The 17,139-nt window shown below is 42.1% G+C and overlaps 1 protein-coding gene across 2 annotated transcripts in view; it reads left to right on the top strand.

Annotated features, from left to right (window-relative positions):
• The window catches only part of LOC115085238 (protein THEMIS3-like), a 77,093-nt gene extending 63,857 nt beyond the window's left edge, over window positions 1-13,236 (top strand). For both annotated transcript variants that reach the window (XM_029591016.1, XM_029591015.1), the window contains one exon: window positions 13,168-13,236. In XM_029591016.1, the coding sequence (XP_029446876.1) occupies window positions 13,168-13,179 (12 nt within the window). In that variant the 3' untranslated portion in view covers window positions 13,180-13,236. The remainder of the gene's footprint in view (window positions 1-13,167) is intronic.
• Window positions 13,237-17,139: the final 3,903 nt, after the last annotated feature.

Below are 17,139 nucleotides of genomic sequence, written 5' to 3'. Positions count from 1 at the left end.
CGGCTCGTTCGGCCCAAAAAGAACTTTTGGCCAGCTTGGGGGGGTCAGGAGGCCCCCCCAAGCTGGCCAAAAGTTCTTTTTGGGCCGAACGAGCCGTCCGGCGCGAACGAGCCGGGAATCACGTGACGCCGCGTCACTCGACGTGCCACCGACGTCACATGCTTCTCGCCAAGGATTGCAGAAATGACTTCCTCACTCCTCGCTCGATCACCAGGGAGTTGTGGTAAGTCTGGGGGGGGGATTAAGGAGGGTGAGGGGGTTTAATTTTTTTTTTGCACATATGTACATATACCCAACTCATTGGATTTTTTTTATGTCCATATTGGCCGCAAGTGGGACCCCCTTTCGGACATAAAAAATATGAACATAAAATTTTGCTCTGCACATCCCTAATATTTACCCAGTCAATATTGGGATAATTGAAATCTCCTAAGCAGAGACATGAAGCAGGGGTAACTTGCACAACAATCAAATCAATAAGTCCAGCGTGCAAGAAGCAATAGCAAAGTCCATCAATAACTTTATAACAGATTTTTATTAGAACCAAGATATCAACTGTTATTTATGGCAACTCCATATACCTTCAAAGATGCAAGTGCAAGAGTCCCCCGACACGGTCCGTGTTTCGCGGTCGCTGCATCGGGAGGGACCCACAGAAATAATTTCATCTACAACATATAAAGAGTAATAAACGATGAACCGAGGAAATGTGGCCATTGAAAGTTAATACAGGGTATAAAAAGCATACCTTATGTGTTCATCCTGGAGCGCATCGGCTCGTACAATAGGTAACTCATTTAAAGAAGCAATTTGGCGCCAAAGACAGGAGATATCGCGATAGTATCAGGAACAGTCGCGATAGAATCAGAAATCAACATGAAAACCACGCCCCCACTGTGAACAATTCAGCTAAATAAAAACCACTCAATATCTTTATTGAGACCTGTTGGGTGGACAGAAGACAGTTTGAAAATCCATTTTTGTTCCCGTCTTCCTAGGATTTCAGAATAATCCCCTCCCCGGAACGGGGGTGTCACTACCTCCAGAACTGAAAATCTTAAATCAGCGATACAGTGATGATGCTGAGTCCAGTGCGTGACAAGGGGTTCGTCCATCCTAAGAAGACGAATATTCGAACAATGTTCTATTATACGGGTTTTGACCATCCTCGAGGTCTTACCCACATATAATAAAGGGCAGGGGCACTGTATAGCATATACCACACCCCGAGTGGTACAATTCGAACTATTCCGTAACTTAAACCGAATCCCCGTGTTAGGATGGATAAAAGAGTCTGACAAGGCAGTGTGGCTGCACATAGTGCAGAGGCCACACGGGCCATGTTGGCCCTCCCTACTCTCCATTGTGGGTCTGTTGAAGCTGGCATGTACTAGCTGGTCCCGGAGATTAGTCCCTCGCCGAACTAGCCACTCTTGCTCTTACCAAAAATTTTTTTATGTTTGATCAGCAATATTATCAACAGATTAAAGGGACGGCAATGGGGGCCACTATGGCCCCCTCGCTTGCCTGTCTATATATGGATCAGTACGAGTCTTCATTGGTGTATCCCTCTGAATGGTTCCCCTTTATTGATTTATGGTTACGGTACATTGACGATATCTTGATCATTTGGAAAGGGACAGATATTCAATTCTTGATGTTTTATGACTGGTTAAATTCTCTTAACCCACACATTCAATTTAACTTCTGTATTCACCCCGATAAAATTGCATTTCTTGACATTGTCATTTCTGTAGAAGAGGATCAATATATGACCACCCTATTTAGAAAGGAAACTGATAGGAACACGTTACTGGCATATTCTAGCTGTCACCCTAAACCGCTGAAGGATAACATCCCTACGGGACAATTTTTAAGATTAAAGCGTTTGTGCTCATCCCGTACTGAGTTTTTGGCACAATCGAAGCTGATGTCTCAGCGGTTTGTGGATAGAGGATATCCTCTCCGCGTGGTGAAGAAGGCTTTTAAAAGAGCCTTATACACCAATCGTGACTGGTTGTTCCTCCCCTCTGCGGCTGATGAGAATCAATGCTTCAATTGTATTTTACCTTTTTCTACTGCTAGCAAAGATATTGCAGCAATGATTCGTAGACATTGGAATAATCTGTCCCTATCCTCTCTTTTTCATGGATCGCTGCGGTTTACTTTTCGGCGAGGGACTAATCTCCGGGACCAGCTAGTACATGCCAGCTTCAACAGACCCACAATGGAGAGTAGGGAGGGCCAACATGGCCCGTGTGGCCACTGCACTATGTGCAGCCACACTGCCTTGTCAGACTCTTTTATCCATCCTAACACGGGGATTCGGTTTAAGTTACGGAATAGTTCGAATTGTACCACTCGGGGTGTGGTATATGCTATACAGTGCCCCTGCCCTTTATTATATGTGGGTAAGACCTCGAGGATGGTCAAAACCCGTATAATAGAACATTGTTCGAATATTCGTCTTCTTAGGATGGACGAACCCCTTGTCACGCACTGGACTCAGCATCATCACTGTATCGCTGATTTAAGATTTTCAGTTCTGGAGGTAGTGACACCCCCGTTCCGGGGAGGGGATTATTCTGAAATCCTAGGAAGACGGGAACAAAAATGGATTTTCAAACTGTCTTCTGTCCACCCAACAGGTCTCAATAAAGATATTGAGTGGTTTTTATTTAGCTGAATTGTTCACAGTGGGGGCGTGGTTTTCATGTTGATTTCTGATTCTATCGCGACTGTTCCTGATACTATCGCGATATCTCCTGTCTTTGGCGCCAAATTGCTTCTTTAAATGAGTTACCTATTGTACGAGCCGATGCGCTCCAGGATGAACACATAAGGTATGCTTTTTATACCCTGTATTAACTTTCAATGGCCACATTTCCTCGGTTCATCGTTTATTACTCTTTATATGTTGTAGATGAAATTATTTCTGTGGGTCCCTCCCGATGCAGCGACCGCGAAACACGGACCGTGTCGGGGGACTCTTGCACTTGCATCTTTGAAGGTATATGGAGTTGCCATAAATAACAGTTGATATCTTGGTTCTAATAAAAATCTGTTATAAAGTTATTGATGGACTTTGCTATTGCTTCTTGCACGCTGGACTTATTGATAATTGAAATCTCCCATTATTATTGCACTGCCAAATTGGTTTGCTTCCCTCTTTTCTCCTTCCATCCTTACTCCCTCTGCACTATTAGGGGCCGATGCACTATAGTGCGCTCAGCCAAGCACACTGTTTAACCCGCTGTCGGACGCGGGATAAATAGGCGCTAATCCATCCCCTAATGCAATAGAGGGATTAGCGCCTATTTAATGCATGTCCAATGCGGAGTGAATGAGATAGCGCTCATCACATGCAAATGCATGTGAATGAGGCTATTACTCATTCACTCCAAATGCAAAAAGATAAATGTGTGTCTCAGATGCACATTTATCGCTCAGATATTAACGCCTCCCTGGAGCTTTTCTATACTTCTTTTTTAAAGTAAAAAAATAAATAAATAAAATAACTCGGCAGACTGCCGAGTTATGAAGACCAACGCTGGTAAACTCGACCTCGGTTTTCATAATCGGCCGGCTGCCAGTAATGAAAATGGCCGCCGATAAACACAGGCAGGTTATGAAAACCGAGGCCGAGTTTACCGGCGTTGGTCTTCATAACGGGCAGCCGTGGCAGTGTCGCGTTAGCAAGGAGGCGCGACCCCCTAATTTACATATTGCATGGTGCACCCCCTTGCGGGCGCCATGCGTGCGTTAATAAAGCGAGCGCTGAAAAGTCAGTGCCCGCTTTCCGCGAAGATTATTGCATCGGCCCCTTAATTCTCCCCCTCTTGCTTCTGCCTTCCCACTTTCTGTAGCACTTCTCCCTGCGCTCACAGATTCCAGGTCAGAAAAAATCCCATGTCTGCAGAGTCCATATGAGACACTCCACACCTGCATGTCCTGAGCCCTAGCAGCTCAGTAGTCAGTATCGCCCCAGCTCCAGGGCCATAGCTGCATGTGGTGCTTCCTGCCCTCGATCTGGAAACCGCAGAGATAACCGCTGTCTCTTGTGGGATGCAACAGGGAAATGTTTAATTTATTTTTGTGAAGAAGCGGAACGATGTTCATCTCAATTCCTCCTCAATTCAATCCCTGACTGCAACCCTTCTCAATACTGGAGCTGCCAACTTTTACGAGAAAGATTTTGAGTCAATGATATTGCAAGCCACCACAACCTGCTGCTCCTTCCAGTAAAAATCCTTACTTATCCAGGTGACTGCAGGGCTGGGAGAAAAGGGTAAACACCGACTTCCCCTAAGCTTGACCCTGCCCAGCTAGCACAGATATCTGCACCAAACTTCATATAAACAATTTTCTAGCCTTCGTGTCTATAGTTTGACTATCTTCTGTCTCTGCATGCTCTTGGCTTTCTCTTAGATTCTGCTCTGCCTTTTCTTTTAAAACTTATTTTCTGGTCTTCCTTTCATTTTTTAAATAATTTGTTATGTTTCTTCCATGTGTATCTCTCTTTATATCCATCGGCTGTCTCTCCACACCTCAGTACAACATTTCCCAACCTTCTCAAGTCCAAGACACACCTACATTAACAAAAAGTAATATATGGTACACCAGCCTCCATGGAGCAGGCAGGGCAAGCTTGTAGAGGGCCCACATGGCCAAGAGATCTACGGGAGAATTTTAGCCCCACACGCCTCTCTTCCATATTTTAAAACAAAGGACAAGAGGGAGCAGAGATATACATGAACTCATCACAATGGACCAGCTCCCTCTATATGCAAGTGCAGGAGAAGGGAGAAGTCAATGTGGTGCAGGCAGCCGGCTCAGTTGGTTACCTTGGCTGCTGCATGTGGCTGCCAGAGCTCCTCCATTGCTGCCCAACATTGAGACTCAGTCACATGCAGTGCCCAGACCATGCTCTCCTCCTCTCACTGAGTCTGGGCATAAGACAGATGCTGGAAAGAATCAAAGATTGGGAAGGTGAGTAGGTGCTGTTTGCAATGTGTGAACAGCACAAAGTGGGTTCCCAGTTATACAGACCCTGCAATGCTGCCCATTAATTACCACACTCCAGAGCTCATGCTGTAGCTAGGAAGAAGGGGCATGCATGATTACACATGATCTCAGAAAGGAGCTCCTACACATTTAAAACCTACCACTAGTGTCTCTTGTTCCTGCAAGGTGCTAAGAGCAGAGTACAGGTGCTGGCCTGGATCTGAGCATCAGGCAGTGATGACCTGGTCAGGCCTGAAGGCACACTCCTAGCCAATATCTCCTTTTCAACTAACTGCCAGCAGTTTTCTCAGCCCTTTCTCGCCCTCTTTATAGCTCCTCTGTCCCTCTTTCCCTTTCCTAGTCCCTCTATCAACAGCTAACCCCCATCTCCACTGCACCTCACAAAGCCTGTCTATCCTACACTGCTGCTGTTCTCTGGTCACCCTGCAGTCCATTAGTCAGACATTCCACAGTCAGCCAATAGGCTACAGGGGAGAGGCAAGAGCCATTTCACAGGAGACATAGGTTCTTCTTGCCTGCCCTCTCCTGTAGCTCATTGGTCAGATGTTCCACAGCCAGCCAATAGGCTGCAGGGGAAGGTGGGAGCAGTAGCAAGGAGAGAGAAGCACTTCCTTCCTGTCCTAGCCCACATCTCTAGAGCATGGAGCTGTCAACTCCCAATTTATAGCATGCAGGAGACAATATTGGGAGTGCTCAAGTACCCCCAGAGTTGGCACCTATGCAAGGGTGTGCTTATTATCCCCATTACTTTTCTTTCCCCATCCCATGCTTAAATTTTTAAAGTGGAAGCATGCAGGATGAGGGGAAGTAGCCATGAGACCGTGAGCATGCAATTGCTGGAGCTGCTACTACCACTGGACAGTAGCCTATTTGTGCCATTAGAGGACCGAGGAGGGTACCACCGCCATTTGTTAACTCTTACATCAGCTGCCTCCAGGCCTAGGTTTTCTTCTATTAATTTGGTCTGATATTGGTCAGGGAAAATAGCAAGTAGATAGAGGTGAAAATGAGGAGTTTGGAAGAAAGAATGGAGAATAGGAATCTGGATGCAGGAACATTAAGAACTTGGATCAATTCCAATTTGGGTTTAGGCAAAAGCACAGCACTGAATTATTATTGAGATCTGGTCTTGATGTCATGCATCCAGGGTTCAATTGTGGCACAAGTTTTATTTGAATTTTATTAGCTCTATAGACCGCTTTTGTTACCCTCGATCATAAGATTTTGTGTGCTTGCCTGGATCAGATTGAGAATGATGGTACTGTTTTATAATGGTTCCATGCCTTTCTTTCAAATGCAACCCAACAAGTTAAATTTGCACTAGAGTATCCCAGGGGCAGATTGCCTTATCAGGGGATCGGGCTTCCCCCAGTGGGCAGGTTGCTCCCGTCACGTGATTTTATAAACTTTCCAGCCAAAAAGAAGAGGGGCTGCTGCGGCCCGAAGAGAAAGCTGTGGGGCCAGGAGAGCGGCCTGCAAGGCCGCGGCAGAGCCCATCCTGCCAGGCCAGGAGATAGCCGTTCTGGGGCCGGAATAGAGGCCTGCAAGACCGCTTGACCCCCCCCCCAACTTTGCAGGAGCCGAGTGTCAGATACCCCATGGTCCTGTTTTGAAAAAATTTCCCAGGTCGATATTTTCCTGCAATCCGCCCCTGCCCAGGGGTCAACCCTCTCTGTTCAATATTTATTTGAGACCCCTACGCAAATTTCTTTCTGGTCTGGGTTTGCAATATTGTCTTTATGCAGACAATATCCAGTTTTTCTTTCCATTCTCTGTTGATATCAATCCCATGCTTGATCTGCTTTCAATCTATCTGAGTGCGATAAAGAGACAAATAATAGACTCTCGTTCAATCTACTCAAAACTGAGATTTTATGCTTGAGTAGGTTTTCTGAGACATCATTTCCACCTTCTTTTGTTTTTCAAGGTCATACTATACCTATTAATGGTAATTTCAAAACAAGCGCGCATGTGCCTATACACACGTGTCTCGGCGTGCGAGTGCAGGCGCGCTGGAATTTTAAATCGTGCGCACACTTGCACGCATATATTTTAAAATAAGCCAACCGCGCATGAGTATGCTCCTAAATTTAAGAGGATACTCAAGCCAAGCTGGCACGCGTGTCTTCCATAGGACTTTGTCTTTTTTTTTTACGCACATATGTAAGTGGATTTTAAAACATAATCGCACGAGCCACTTTCCCATTTCCCAATTAGTCCACCAGTTTGACCAGTTAATATCGAGGTTGACCCGGACCCTCACCCTGTCCTACAAGCCTTAAAACTTGAGGCCTACAAACTTGCTCCTCATCAGGAGCAGCAGTCAGCAGTAAAGTAACATGGATACCTAGCCTAGGTGCGCTGTGGTTTTAGGTTTTAAAACCTGCTCCAGAATGGCCATGCCCGTCCATGCCCCACCTTTTTTTAATTATGTGCACCTATACGCACAGGTACAGGTGCACATAATTTGCAGCTTTTTAAAATCTGCATTGCTTACTCGTGGCCCACATTCGCGCATATGTGGGCATTTTTGAGCAAACAACACTTTTAAAATTGACCTCTAAGTTAGACAGGCAAGGAATTTAGGCTTCATAATTGAATCTGATTTATCCTTTACAGCTCATGTTAAGATGTTGAGTTATTTGTGTGATTAGTCATTATTGCCTCAATTCATGCATTGAACCACTATGATTGCAGATTCTTCTCTAAACTAGTTAACATATCTTTCTAAATTGGATCCAGCTCCTGTTATAAGGGGGGTGTGACTTTAACTGTATGAAGGAATACCTGCTGAATACGAGTTCTCTTTCATCATCTCATAAGCTAGGAAAGTGAAAGACATTCAATTTCTGTGACAGTTTGGCTCTAGTGGATATATGGAGACTACTACACCCCAAAAAGAGGGTCTACACCCACTATGCGAGAGCTCACCTCACTAAATCTAGAACAGATTACATATTGATTTCAGAAACTTTATTTAATGATGTGAAGAAAGCTGACATCGGGAACTTGGTAATATTCGACCATTGCCCAGTATTTTGCTCGATGGGGAGCAATGTTTTACCCAGTTCTTTATTTAAATTGAGAATTTCTGACTGGTTAGAACCAGATTTTCCAGCTTATCTGAAAGGAAAATGGGAACAGTCTGAAGAGGCTAACAGAGAACATAAAAATAACCCAGTGTTATTTTGGGAGACTGCCAAGGCGGTCCTAAGGGGTGACATTATAAATTACACTGCTTTTAAGAAGTGTCAAAGAAATAAACAATCAAAAAAGAGAATGACCTATTACAAGCAGCAGTGGAAAAGATCTAATGTGGATGAATAGAAAGGTAGGTTTAAAGAGGCCCAACATATTTTAAATGACTTATTGCATCAGAAGGCCAAGGGAACAATTTTTAATTTTAGACATACATTATTCCTTCATGACAATAAAGCAGGGTGGATGTTGGCCAACCTGGTCAGAGTATGTGAGCAATCTAAATTTATAAGTGGGATTAAAAAAACTGATGGATCACTTGCGACCTCCACTGCCCAAATAGGGGAACTGTTTAAAGTGTATTACCAACAACTACACCAGGCAGAGACATCGGATCTGGAGAATCCGAGATTTCTTTTGTAAGGTGAGATTACCTCAGTTGACTGAGAAACAGCTTTCCAAACCGAGTGCTCTCTTTTCTGAACAAGAAGTCGTGCAGGTTATAAAAGAATTAAAAATGCATAAGTCACTGGGACCCGATGGGTTCACTTCACTTTTTTTATAAACCCATACAAGCCTTAGTATCCCCCCCTCCATTAAAAGAAATGTTCAATTATATGGTACAAAATGATGTTATTCCAGACACAATGAAAGCAGCAATGATTGTTTTACCTTAGCCAGAGAGAAATTTGACTGAACCTGGACATCAAATTTTATGCCAAAATCTTGACTAATTGACTTAAATATATTTACACCTCTGTTAATTTCTCCAGAACAAACAAGTTTTGTTTTTGGAAGAAGATCTAAGACTAATATTAGGCACTTGCTGGTAGCCTTGGAAACCTGTTGCAAGTCTCAAACACTAGAACTATTATTGGTAAGTTTTGATGTGGAGAAGGCATTCGATTGAGTGACCTGGGATTTCTTATTTTCGACTTTGGGTAAGTTTGGGTTTGCAGGTCCCATATTAACGTCCATCCAACTTCTTTACAAAGATCCTCAAGCTTTCACCTGCCTCAATGGAACTACGTCACAAGTATTTAAATTGGGACGGGGCTCCAGGCAGGGTTGTCCCTTGTCTCCCATTCTGTACATTTTATTGCTTGAATCATTAATTCACAGAATCAAGGAAGATGAAAAGGTACTGGGTATTCAGGTTGTCAGACAGGTAAAGAAAATGATGCTATTCGTGGATGATATGCTGATAGTCTTTGCACAGGCACATAAAACATTACCACTGGTGCTGGGATACATTTCTAAATTTGGTAGTTTTTCAGGTCTGAAACTAAATCTATCCAAATCGGAAGCTATTGATATTGTTGAGCATTTGCAACCATCATAGCACAACTTCCCGCTAAAGTGGACAAAAGAGACTATAAAGTATTTAGGCATACAACATGGGGCAGATGTATCAATACAATATCCCTCCTATTTTCAGGAATTTAAGAAGAAACTAGCTAGTTGGAGCCACTTTCCTTATCGCTTTCGGGGTACCTAGCATTGGTTAGAATAATACTGATCCCTAAATTACTGCAAATGGTGCCTTTCTTTTTACATAAGAAAGATCTAACGATGTTACAATGCTTATGGTCTGGGTTTTTTTTTTTTTAATGCTAAATGTCCGAGGCTGAAATTTGCAAGCTTAATAGCCCCTCTCGATGAAGGTGATCTGGGTTTCGCTGATGTTCGTTATTACAATGAGGCATTCTTATTAAAGACTTTAAAAGAATGGTTAATGGAGCATTCTGTTGACTCATTGGTGAATCTGGAAGGTGAGTTCATGTCACTGTACAGCTTATCTTATCTGCTTCATGCCCCGAAGGTGATTCTACGCTCCTAAACAGCACAATCTATTATGGCAGGAGCGATTAGGAGATGATGGCAGGTGGTAAGAGGTCAAGTAGGGTTGGAATGGCAAAAGTCATATTGTTTGCCTCTGATTGGTAATCCAGTTTTCGCCTGGTATATTGCATAAAAAATGTAAAATCCTCCATGAGAGTGTTGTTGGTACTATTTTACCATTTATCAATTTACAACATGGAGGACTCCATACATTTGAATATTATTATCAACATCTTGGTTTCCAAAAGGAGGACGACTTCCCCTACCTAGACGACTGGCTCATCAGGAGCACAACGCAGGAAGCTTCTCTACGCTCCTTCCACTTGACAGCCAAAGTGCTACAGTCACTGGGGTTCGTGATCAATTTCTCCAAATCCCAGTTGAGTCCATCCAAACGGCTAGCATTCATTGGGGCTCTGCTGGACACAACCCTAGCCAGAGCGTTCCTTCCCCGGGACCATGCCCAGACCCTGGTGTCACTGGCGCACTCTGTCCACTACCATCTGACAGTCTCTGCCAGGGTACTGACCGCTTACTGGACCATATGGCAGCAGTGGTGCATGTCACTCCACTCACCCGGCTGGCCATGTGAGTAGCACAGTGAACACTCTGCTCCCAATGGCTCCAAGCTACCCAGGCCCTCTCAGCACCAGTCCAAGTTACCTCACCACTCTGAGCCTCCTTCTCCTGGTGGGAGAGTCTGCTCAATTTGGAAAGAGTGTTGTTGACCACCGACGCCTCCACCTTGGGTTGGGGAGCTCATGTGGGCAGTCTCCACATGCAGGGCATTGGCCTGAGCAGGAAGTGAGTTGTCAAATCAACTTCTTGGAGCTGCGTGCAATCCAGTATGCCCTTTCGGCATTCCAGGATCACCTGGCCCACAAAGTGGTTCTGATCCAGACCGACAACCAAGTCGCAATGTGGTACATAAACAAGCTGGGAAGCACAGGCTCCTTCCTGCTCTGCCAAGAGGTGGTACAGATTTGGGCCTGGGCCCTGACCAAGGACATGCTCTTGCGATCTGTTTACCTTACAGGGACAGAGAATGTGGTGGCAGACCTCTCTCTCCTGTGAAATAGGAAGTATTGCAGGGTGTGAAAAAGTTTACTGCACCCTGTGATACTACCTATGAAAAGTGCCATTTTACTGCATGGTGCAATAATTCTAAAAATTACCCTAAACACATCTGTTTCTCTTACAATGGGCATTTATCCATGCGATATTATAACATTTTGCTGAATTTAGGGGTTAGTGTCAGGTTCCCACCCTCAGGGCTGGTACAAGCATATTTGGTACCCTAGGCAAACCTTTGGTTATTCACCCCCTCCCTGTCCCCTAACTACTGGTGGCAGTGCTCCAGCACAACCCTCTCTTCTTTGCCAGTTTTGGCTGTGGTATAGCTCCCCTCTAGACATTTTATTTAGCAATTCTTATATTCCACTACCTCCACATTATGTTCAGCAGGATTTTGCCGCCTGCCAAATCTTGTACAAAAAGCAGGACTTACAGCTGGAAACCAGAGTAAGTTGCACTTCCTAAAGTAATAGGTTTTGTGGCAAAATGCAGAATAACCTTCAGGTTGTGTTGCTGTGAACAGCTTCCCAGCAACCCCTTGTAGCTAAGCTCCAGTCAATCCCTGTTTATCAAACCCAGAGTGTGGCCTCCAGGGCTCTCTGAGCCAGATGTTTGCTTGCTACAGGTGCTCAGGTGATCTGGAGGCTAAAACTTCAGTCCTGAATCTTGAAGCCGACACCACTATTTTTTTAACTGTTTATATTTGAAATCACACAGAAACAACTGTGTAAAGGAAACATACAAATGGACATAAGCGTAGAATTAAAAGATACAATTCGAAAAGATAGAAAACAGGCCTATTCACAGTCTATAAGAATCGCACATCCACCTCCTCCAGATCCAGTAAGGGTCCCAGACTTAACTGTAAAACTCAGGTTTATCTCGCAAGGCAAAAGTGATCTTCCCTTCACTGCTGTCTCTGTCACAGTGGTCTTCCAATGTTCCAAGACTGGTGCAGTCTTCCAATGAAAAGTTAAATGGGCAGAATGCAACAAGTGATAAATTGATTGCTTAACCTCAGGGGACGGCTCAAGGCAACATTTCAGATTCCATCAACAGGAAGGACATATTATTTACCGAAGAAATTTGACTGTAAGACCATTCAAGTGATTTATGTAATTATATGTCCATGTGGGCTTTATTATATTGAACAAACAAAGAGAATGATTAAGACTAAAATAATCGAGCATTTGAGTAACATTCGCACGAGAAGGGAAAATGCTCCATTAGTACAACATTGGTATGAAAAGAATCACAAGATTCAGGAATTGAAGTTTTGTGTGCTTAACCAAGTTTTATTAAGAAGGGGAGGTGATGTTTCAAAAACATTGGTCCAAAAGGAACAAAGATATATATTCCAGTGGGGAACAGTGGAACCCCTGGGGTTAAACCAAGATGTGGAGTGGAGTGCATTTATTTGAGTTTACTCATGATTGGTTATAGTGCGATAGAGGTGGATGAAATTCACTTTTAGTTTTCTTTGATGTTAGTAAGCGATTATATGTATTGTATTTGAATAGTCCATAAAAGAGTCAGTGGATATGGAGTAAAGTGGGCAAATAATAAGGGTTAGGATGAGGTTGAGGATCTGGGCTGTTTAAACTGGTGACGTATATAGTGGGAGTAGCCGTGAGGGCTTTAAAAAGAAGAAGGAAGCGCTGAAATGTGCAGCCACAGCGTCCTGGCAATGTGCAGTAGTGGAGTCGGTATGGAGAGTTGTTTTGGAATTGTTATAGGTTGGTAGGCTAAAAAGTTGGTTTTGTGAGCACTATGTGATAGATAAGAGCACATTTCTCTGAATGTTTTTTAGGTTAACGATGTGATAGTGTGTATTCAACTATTGGAACTGTGAAGAAATTTGGAGAGAATTAGGTGGGCTGTTGGGCAAGTTAAATGAAGGCAGTACTACCGGGTATTTTTGAACAGATACTAGAAAGTTGGTATATATCGCATTACAAGTATAATGGAAGATTGAGGTATAATATGATGTGCTGTAAGGTAATCATACAATATATGCTTTTTCATTAGTTTGAGCGATGATGAACCGTTGAATGCTGATTACATCGTATTGTGGTGGAGGAATATAAAGACTCATTGGTTATAACCTCATTTGAAAATAGTGAAAGTAGAGGTTGTAGGAGATATTGAAGAGTGCAAGAGGTGAGTGAGTGCAGTTAAAGTGTAACAAAATAATCTTTTGAAATGCATTGGTGGTTTGGATCGTGGTAATTGGGTAAAGTTGTTTAATTATGTGGTTTTTTAAATGATATTAATTATGGTTTTTTGTTATAGATTAGGAGAATGAAGTGAGTTGAGGTGTATAAGTAATAATGATTTGGACAAGAAGTAAAGTTCCCGATGTGAAATAAGAACTACAGGAAGTTAAAATCAAATGGATGCTCCCTTAGAAAAATAAAGAAGAACTAATGGCTTAGATCCCCTGAGGAAACCAATAGGTGAAACGAGAGTCTCTTGTTGGGAGTGGAGTGAAGAAAGAATAAGAGAAAAATCTCGGGAGTTTTTGAGAAGAAGAAGTTTGCTTCTTGGGAACTGTTGTAGAAATATCAACAAGAAATGTATGAATTTTAATGTAAAAGGGATATGTGCAATAGGCGATATTGTGTTTAGTGTTATGTGAATGAATGTGGTTTGAGTGTGAATATTATATAGATTTTAGATATTATATGTATGTGATTAAAGTAAATAAATGTTGATGAAAAGAGATACAGGTATATATTGTATATTTATTCATGTATAACTAATACCTGTAGCATTACCCATATGTTGTGATTTATGATCGACCTTTAATTAAACCAGTCTAGTCAGGATGAACCAAAGATGGCATTAGATGTTCCATTCTGAGTTGCAATATTTTAGCAAAGGTCTTTATATCAGCATTCATAAGAGATACAGGTCTATATGTGCTGTAGTCCAAGGGGATGTTTCCTTTTTTATAAATCAGTGTAGTAAGAGCATCCATTAAATGCTCAAGCTCTTTACACTGGATCTCACTATCCCTTATCGACCACATATATCATCAAGACCGGTGAGAGCTGCTTATAGAGACACTCTCCTCGCCCCACCCATCAAAACTTCTCTAAATAAACGATCTCTATCTACAGCAGGCCCGGCACAATGGAATTCTCTACCTCCAGAACTCTGGCAGGAACCTTGCCCGATCACATTTAAAAAGAGACTCAAAATTCCCTCTTACCACACCTATCATTCATTCAACCAATTCCATCAAACTCCATCAGATTTGAGCTTAAGTTCAGAGTCCAACTCCACAAACAACCAAACCAAATATGTACTCCATGTACTGAGACTTTAATTCATGCCAATATACACCTAGATCTTTAACCAGAATAATTTAATCTCTACAACAGACTCCTATCACTTGTCTATTTATTCGTTGCACGTTACTCCCCAGTTACTTTGATCCTAGTTTATCTCCCTTGTTCTATGTAATTGCATTCTTACATGCCTGTTCAATGTTCTAATGTAAACCGAAATGATATGTAACTCTGCTACATGAATTGCGGTATATAAAAATGTTAAATAAATAAATAAATAAATAAATTAAATAACCAGAAGGAGCAGAGGATCTCAGATAGTTAAACACTTCCATAAACAACAGAGTAAAATCTGCCTCAATAATTTTGTAAAAGTCCAGAGGGAATCCATCTGGACCAGATTTCTTTTTCAGAGCTAAGGATTTGAGCCGATACCACTTCATGTCCTAGACGGGGTCTATTCTGACTCTTAAGATAACTAAAACTGATGCTCCTAAATTAGGCCTGCTGTTTATTTTCCTACATTTAGGAGTCGAAGTTAGGCACCTAGCGCTGGAAATCAGCATTGAGCATCTTATTTACATCCCCTAACCTGGCCTTGCAACTTTTTAGAAGCCTAAATCTAGGCACCTAGTAATATACTTAGGAGCTCAGCAGGAAAAATTTTCATTTAGGAAGATCTAGGCATCTAACTCCTTAGATTAGGCATCTAGGTCATTTGAATATCAGCCTGATAGCTTTTATTGTATGGTGTTTTGTCTCCCCTTGATCACACATGTGAAAACTTTCAAAATGTCATATAATTTATTATGTTTTTCCTTTTTTCTTCTAGATTTCTTCTCCAAAAGCCCTGCTTAGAAAATTTCCATTATTTGCTAAAAGAAAACAAAATGAGCCATAAACACAAGACATTAAGGTAAATTTCTTATTCATGGTGCAATCTCAAAAGCTTCTGCGTACTTAAGGTAGAATCCATAATTAAAGAATGGATTCACTAAAGGTTTTGTTCCCATTCTGTGTCTATGAAGAAAAAAAAGCCTAGTTAGACTATAAGGCACTCACACATACAGTGTACAGTTTCCATAGAAACTGCACTATAGCTTAACCAGTAGAGAAAAGGTAAAAATGCCTCTGTACAGGTTGTTGGTGAGGCCTCACCTAGAATACTGAGTCCAATAGGATATAAACAGGCTAGAGATAATCCAGAGAAAGGCTACCAGAATAGTGCAGGATCAGCACCAATAGTCATACGAGATGAGACTTAAGGACCTAAATATGTATACCCTAGAGCAGGGGTGGCTACCTCCAATCCTCATGAGTGTGATGGATTAGTAGTATTCACGATAGTCCCTGTGCAAATAATATACTGGTAGACAGGATCTAGCTATCTGTCAAAATAAAGAAAAGCTAAGATGGCTGTCAAAGGGGACTACAACTCCCACAATTCTCAGTACCCAATCTCTGATAGAGCATGAATAAGAGTAACTGGACCAGAGTGACTCAGCAGGTTTCCCATAAATAGTGGCCAGGTGCTATAAATGAGGAAGCTCCTTGACATGAAGGAATTCCAGGTTCCAGGGGAGAGCCAGCAGCAGTCCCAGTATCAAAATCTGAGGAGAGACAGAGGCAGAAGGAGAATTACCTGCAGACAGAACCCTTACACATAGTTAAGTTAGAGTTGGCTGCGTCTCTTTTATTATTGCTAACAGAGAAATGGAAAGGAATAAGATATAGGTTGGGGTATCTAATGCTTCCCTGTGTTTTGTATTTTGATTTGGGAAGGTTAAAAGTTGTAGTAATCTATGAAAGAGATTTTCCTTGAAGCTACTAAGAGATAATTAAAAGTTACTAAGTTCATTATTGAGCATGGAGAGCTAGACCCTGAAACTGCTTGAATATGTCTGCAGTAATTGATTCCCTGTAAACGTTAAGTTGCTAGAAAAGTGATTCCTTGTTTAAAAATGGTTTAGAAGCTGTCCTGGGACACTGCTGGCATATTGGTCTGAAGTAATAAATTCCTTCTAAACTTTAAAGCAGCTGGTGAAAGGTTTTTTTTTTTCTCTGTTTAGAGTGGTTAAGACTGCTTAAGCCCTACTATTATTTGCAATACTAAAGCTTTAGATATTTGTACTTGTTATCTAGACAGTTTAAATGGTAGTAAAATATAAATGTCTGGAGCAGTTAAAACTGAGAAGAATTAAGCCTTGTAGATTAAGCTAAAGTCCTTTCATAAAAGTGTGTCTATAGCTAGCAAACACATAGATCAGGCAATCAAAAGTGTCACCAGTTAGTTTATCCTAAAGATTTCTTTATACAGGTTCTGGGCACCAAAGGTGAAATACTGAGAGTAGGGAAAAGGGCTCTCTAGGGAAAGGTCCTGGTTATAAGCACTGATTTGAAGATGAAAAAGGAATTGTTAGAAGCTAAATAAAGTGGTGCTCTGGTTGTACATTTTACTGTTGTTCTAACCCCCCTCCCAGGAAACTTGTTTTTCTGAAATTATAAAATGCCATGTTAAACCACAACTTTATCACTTCAGTTTTCTTTCTGTTCTGCATGAGAGAGTCTACTTAAGCCTATCTAAGGGGTTAGGCAATTGGAATGAGAAGCTGTAAAAGTACTATGTTAAAGCTACAGATGAGGAAATAGGTCAAGTCCTCACTCCACAACATCCTCTTTACTAGTAGTCCCCAGCCTATTGAACTTT

Source organism: Rhinatrema bivittatum, chromosome 2 (assembly GCF_901001135.1).
Source record: "Rhinatrema bivittatum chromosome 2, aRhiBiv1.1, whole genome shotgun sequence".
NCBI classification, from domain to species: domain Eukaryota; kingdom Metazoa; phylum Chordata; class Amphibia; order Gymnophiona; family Rhinatrematidae; genus Rhinatrema; species Rhinatrema bivittatum.
Note: the sequence above shows the minus strand (reverse complement) of the source record. Positions and strands in the feature narration are given on the sequence as shown.